This window comes from Hibiscus syriacus, unplaced genomic scaffold (genome assembly GCF_006381635.1).
Source record: "Hibiscus syriacus cultivar Baekdansim isolate YM2019G1 unplaced genomic scaffold, ASM638163v2 tig00002511_pilon, whole genome shotgun sequence".
NCBI classification, from domain to species: domain Eukaryota; kingdom Viridiplantae; phylum Streptophyta; class Magnoliopsida; order Malvales; family Malvaceae; genus Hibiscus; species Hibiscus syriacus.
Window position 1 is genome coordinate 4,768,197 of NW_024061932.1, and position 6,225 is coordinate 4,774,421.

Consider the following 6,225-nt stretch of genomic DNA (forward strand, 5'->3'; position numbering starts at 1 on the left):
GGATGTACAAAAATATCAAATCTATAAAAGCATATATACATATATATAAGTATGATATGTTATTTAATACAAAAACTTTGTAAAATTTAAATTTTAATAATATATTTACTCGAATACTACCTAATACACTTGAAAAATTATAAATCTTAAATTTTAGATATAAATTTTAAATTTTAAATTTTAAATTTTAAGTAAGAGGTATAGCCCTAACTTGCTAAATGGAGTATACATTGATTCCTATAGATATTATTGCATTACATGCTGACACGTAACTTTAGTATTTATTTTTTTGTGGTGTTTTTTGTGTGGAAAAATGAGGAAACTGGGAAGAAAAGAAAAGGAAAATAGTATGCTACTATTTTTTGTAATTATTTTATTTGTTTAGAGATATATAATTTAGGGGTTGTTTGTTTATTTCAGAATGATTAAACGCTGAATGATTCAATGGCCTGAATGATTCAGAGGCTCTGTATGAATTAGCTCTGAATGTGACATGATGTTTGATAATGACTCTGAATCATTCAGAATGTACTTTGATGTTGAATCATTCAACACTGTTTTTCTGAATCATTCAACACAGTCTTGCTAAATCATTCAACACAGTCTTCATTCAGAGGTTAAAAACAAACACGCTGAATGCTGAACGGTTCAGCATTCAACGCTGAATGGTTCTATTCAAAGCCAAACAAGCAACCCCTTAGTAATTGATAAGCGATGCACATTAACTAAAAGGGTAAGTACACAAATGGTCCCTCAATTATAGAATATTATTTTTTGAGTCCCTATACTATTAAAAGTTATAAAATAATCTCTTGATTATAAGGTGTTATTTTGTTAAGTCCTCAAACTATTAAAGTTATAAATATTTAGCTGATTATTCATATGTTCCAAACTTATTCTTTTCTGCAACTGTTTGAGTTGGGCGTTAACATGCTGATTAAAATATGATAAATCATATTTAATGATGTCTACTAGTACCATCGTTATTTTTAAGCATTGGCTCAACAATATAATGTTTCAATCGCTAGCTCGATGATATAATGTAAATGAAGAGTTAATCCATAAATATAGCTCAAATAGTTATGAGATCGGACTTTATCATATCTTAACCAATATGTCAATGTCCAACTTAGATTACTATCAATATTTTTAACAACAAATGATGAATTTGGAACATATGAATAGTTATGTGACTATTTTATCACTTTTAATGGTAGTAAACTCAATAAAACAACATCCTATAGTGAAATGACTATTTTGTAACTTTTAATAATAGGAGATTTAACAAAACAATGCTCCATAATCAAGGGACCATTTGTGTAATTTACCCTAACAAAAATCAGTTTAAACAATTTTCATAAATGTGATTACTAGTGTTGCTTAAATGAATAAAGTAATGAAGCGAAGTTGGGTAACACAGATTCCTTTAAAAACGGGCGAACCACGTGGCAGGCATACAATTCCTGGTGGGCTTAGTAACAAAAGCAACACTTTATTTAATAATTCACTTTTGGAAAAAGTTTCGAGTTTTTGAATTTATTTTGGTAATCACTATGGAAGGCGTCTTTGGACAATTCATAATTGCAAACCTTTAAACTAAAACCCAAGCAAACGATTCCTCCGCCGCCGGCGGAGCTCCTCCTCTCGTCTCGGCTCTCGCTTCTCCTCCTCCTCCGACGTGTTTGGAACTCCAACTTGTTAACCGCTAACGGTAAACCGCGAAGAGAGGTGAAATGCTCTTAATTTTCTGTTCTTTTCTCTTTTTACATTTGATTCTTATGAAAGGAAAGCAAAATTTTTCTATGCCAAGGAGTAACCTACTTGAATCATAAAAACAAAAAACAAAAATCAAGAGATTGTAGGGCTGGTAGGCTGAATTTTGATCCTTATTGAGCTACTTAGATCGTTTTCATGGACTATAGACTTAGGTTTTCCGCTCCTTATCCACAATTAAATTGGATTTCATTTTCGAAAAACGTTATAAATTGGAGTTGGACATGCTGCTGATTATGACTTTTATAATATTTATTTGGCTCTTATTGTTCGCTTTCGTTCCTTCATCCCTTATTATTCTGAAGTCATGTGTCTTCTTGTATCTCTTTCATGCTCCTATATTTACTTTTTTTTTTCGGTTTAATTGTTTTTTGTGATTTGATGTTTGTGTTCAGTCTTGCTAAGTGCTTCTGCCTCTTCGTTTCAGATGCCAGACTCGTCCAAGGATCTAGATAAACATGATGCTGACTCTATGCAACATCCGAGGGAAGGTAGTGAATATGTTAGGTTGGTTGTTTCTAATGAACCGACTGCAGATGGTATGAACGTCTTGCTTCCTCGATCACCCACCAGGAGTAAAACTTTCAGCTGGTGGATCAAAGCCTTTGTGTGTTGCATTTTCATAATGATATTGATTCTCGTTTTTTTTAAATGGGGAGTTCCATTTCTTTTCGAGAAGGTACTTGCTGATTACTGATAGCTTTCTTCTCATTCTCTCTCTACGGCTTCTATCTCTTATTTTTTTTGCATGTGACACAAGTGGCGTTCATTGTTTTTGTGTGTGCAATTTGTTTCCTTGAGTTGTTTGGTTAATTCCAGCAAAAGGAAAATGTAACTATAGAAAAATGAAGTATGACCTAAGCGAAGAAAGGGACACTTGTTGATGCTTTTCAGAGGAAATAATGTTTATCTTGTACCTGTTTAGTTTGCATGGGAGTTTTGGATGCCTAAAACCATTTTTCAATAATCTTAGTTTTCAGGCTTTGCATGTTGTTTAAGATTGCGTTCTTTAAGTGTACTCTCCATGTGATAACTGAACTTTAGTATTTGATGAATTTTCAATTTAACTGTAGGTTCTAATCCCAATCATGCAATGGGAAGCTACTGCCTTTGGTCGACCCGTTCTTGCTGTTGTGCTTGTTACTTCTCTTGCTGTGTTTCCTGTGTTCTTCATACCTTCTGGTCCCTCCATGTGGTTAGCTGGGATGATTTTTGGCTATGATCTTGGGTTCCTCATAATTATGGTTGGAACAACCATTGGAATGGTTCTACCGTATTTGGTTGGACTGCTTTTCCATGAGCGTATCCATGTAAGACTTCTAATTGGTTTCAGCTAATTTTTAAATAGTTACTTAGGAAACTTGATCTTCAGTCCTGCTGTCTCTGATCTTTTTTTTCTCTTGCATGGGCAGCACTGGTTAAAGAAATGGCCCCAGACAGCTGCTGTGGTTCGACTTGCAGGAGGAGGAGACTGGTTCCATCAATTTAAAGTGGTTGCTCTCTTTAGAGTTTCACCTTTTCCTTACACAATTTTCAACTATGCAGTTGTGGTAACCAGCATGAAGTTTTGGCCCTACTTATGTGGATCGATCACTGGAATGATTCCAGAAGCTTTTATTTATATCTACAGGTATGCGATGTGAACAAATAATGTTAAATTTATGGTACTTTTCGGAGTCGAACAAATCATGTTAAATTTATGGTACTCGTAGGAGACGAACAAATCATTTTAAATTTATAGTACTTGTAGGAGTCCCTGAAATTTATTTAATTTGTTGAATTGAGCCTTCTGTCCTCATACCTCCAGGCTCCGAATGAGGTATATTATAGAAATTGTGCTTGCAATGTCATGTCAATCAAGTGAAATCAAAACTAGTTCCTTGTAGGGTGCTAACTGCCAAGTTAAGATGATGGTGTCCCTTACAATATTTTGCTGGTGCAGTTAAAATTACCTAATCATTGCTAATTATGATTGGACATTGCATGATTGCATCTTTGAAAACACTCCCTCAAGTACCGACTGTTCGGGTTCTGTCACCGCTATATACCACCTTAATACCATAACAGGCAGACACCATCAAGCCATCATACACAATGGAAGATCATTGCTTCCCCATCTTTCTATTTTGACCTACCATAAGAAAGTGGCCAAAGGCTAAATTCCTTGTGCGTGAGTGCTGTTTTGAAGCTCAAAATAAAAAACCAAAATACAAAAAGTTCACCAATCCGTGCTGATATCCTGATGCCATCAGCTCCACAAATTGTTAATGCCATTCAACCGGATGCCCTGTATCCCATAACTATCAACCGTAGAAATTAGAAGTTGAGAAATGGGAAGGGAGTGGAGAGAAGAAAGGGTGTCGGGTTACATTCGAAGTTAAATCAAGGTGAAGTGGTGAACTCAAGTAACACTCCTGGAAACAAGTAAGATTAGAGGATGAGAAAAGGAGGGAGGGAATTGTTCAGACCAAACCATTTAGTTAGGGTGAGAAGAAAAGAATATAGGAGATACCACCTTTGCTAGCATAATTTGGGATGGTTTTGAAGGCAAATGACGAGGAGGTTAAGGATGAGTTGCTTTAATCTGCAGAAAGGAGAGCAAAAATGGGCAAAAAGAAAACAAAATGGTCAAGAATTTATGCCACTGTTTTGAAGTATAAATTATTTCACTTTTATTTTGATGTTATATATTGCTGGTGGTACTGGGTACTATGGTTGAAAACTAACTGTTCACTTTACCTCTTGTGCAGTGGTCGGTTAATAAGAACATTAGCCGATGTTCGATACGGCAACCATCACTTCACCACTGTGGAAATCGTATACAATGTTGTTTCCTTCATCATAGCAATTATCACCACAGTTGCTTTTACAGTTTATGCAAAGAGAGCTTTAAACACTCTTGGTAACCGAGAGTCCAACGTGGAGGACGGGTCCGCCTCTTACCAGGGTAGCCTAGAGATGGAGAAGCTTCCTGATGAAAAGAGGTAAGCTTGTTTGACTAATTGATTTAACGAGTTAGGAATGTATATTGCATGGGACTTAGGTACATGGTGATCATTTCTCAGTTTTCATCTTTTGAGACTAGATTTCTTCTGTTGATATTTGTGTGTAAATAAAATTAAACTGGGAAAAATATACCATACAAAATTTGACATGTTTGCGAAACCCCTTCTTCCCTGTTTGCTTTGCGCCTATGGCATATTAAAATGGTCCGACTAGAGGCGAGCATTCGATCGAGTCGAGTAAAAAAATTTAGAGTTATTCAAGTTGATGATCCCTATTTTAAAATTCAAATTTCATTTGAAATTTTTTCGAGTTGAGTTTATAAAATTTGAGTTAAGTTGAGTCAAATTTTTGTTTAAATTTAATTTTATATTTATAATATTATGATACTATTTGATTCAAATTTAAATGTTTTCTATGACCATATACAAGACAGACATATTCTTCATATATTTTCATTTGTTACATACATATATTATAGAGAATTGAGGGACTTGACTCAAATTTGGAAATTAATCTTCTGATTACTAAAAATTTCAAGTTATTTGAGTTCTATTTTATAATTCGATTTGAATTTGAATTTTTTTAGTTGAGTTTATAGAATTATGAGTCAAGTCAATTCAAATTGATTTTTTTTTTAAATCTAGTTGAAAAGATCATTTTTTCTAGTTGGGTTTTGTTCAACCCTAGGTCTGATTAGTAGGTGGTTTCTGATAATTTGGGTTGGCTTGAGTCGACATGAGTTGCAATGTTTTACGGTGAGCTAAGCAAAAAAAAAAGGGGGGGGGGGAATTATGATGGCAACCGAGCTATTTGTAAATTGTAAGGTCTGCATTATTACCAATTTTATAAAATGTGTAATTAAGAATTTTGTTTCCAAATTATAAAAGTTGTTAATAATTTTTGTGTAGTACTTAAATATTCATATAATTGCATAAAATAGTAATTAATTCATAACATTTTGTGTAATTGAAATAATTTATATAATTGGTAATACTTAATGTAATTTCTTTTAGAAATTTACCCAAGTGACTAATTGTGTGTTTATGAACATACTCTAAATGGCTAAACTATAAAATAAGCCCTTGAACGCATCAATTTTTTTCTTAAATGCTTATATGTCTCTTATTTTTATTTTGTTGTTTTTGAAGTGATATAAGTGCAACTCCAAAAAACTACAAAAAGAAGCCCTTGAACACGGTAAAATTGTCCAATGGATCACGTGGATAAAAAATTAGCTCAATCAGGTTGTCTTTAAAATTATTTTGAGGTTTACGGCAAATACAACAGTGTAGGATAGACTCATCACATTTAAATGTCGAGTTTGTCTAAATAATATTTTTTTTATTTGAACTTATTATGTTGATATGATGAATTTTAATAAAAATATATTTTTTTGTTAAAATTTTATCACATTAAGCTAAAAAATTTAAATAAAAAATATATTTT

The 6,225-nt window shown here is 33.3% G+C and overlaps 1 protein-coding gene across 1 annotated transcript; it reads left to right on the plus strand.

Annotated features, from left to right (window-relative positions):
• The first annotated feature begins 1,570 nt into the window (after positions 1 to 1,570).
• On the plus strand, positions 1,571 to 6,021 carry LOC120146868. Its single transcript, XM_039160351.1, has 6 exons — positions 1,571 to 1,728; positions 2,201 to 2,452; positions 2,847 to 3,083; positions 3,186 to 3,403; positions 4,524 to 4,757; positions 5,928 to 6,021. Exons 2-6 carry the CDS (start codon positions 2,201 to 2,203, stop codon positions 6,004 to 6,006), a joined length of 1,020 nt encoding a protein of 339 aa, XP_039016282.1. The 5' UTR covers positions 1,571 to 1,728; the 3' UTR covers positions 6,007 to 6,021.
• Positions 6,022 to 6,225: the final 204 nt, after the last annotated feature.

What these genes read in the sequence shown, in the direction of transcription:
- LOC120146868 (XM_039160351.1), top strand. Translation starts at nt 2,201, where the DNA reads ATGCCAGACTCGTCCAAGGATCTAGATAAACATGATGCTGACTCTATG. An exon ending in TTTTCCATGAGCGTATCCAT is followed by an intron (nt 3,084 to 3,185) that starts GTAAGACTTCTA and finishes TTGCATGGGCAG; the next exon opens with CACTGGTTAAAGAAATGGCC. An exon ending in GCTTTTATTTATATCTACAG is followed by an intron (nt 3,404 to 4,523) that starts GTATGCGATGTG and finishes CCTCTTGTGCAG; the next exon opens with TGGTCGGTTAATAAGAACAT.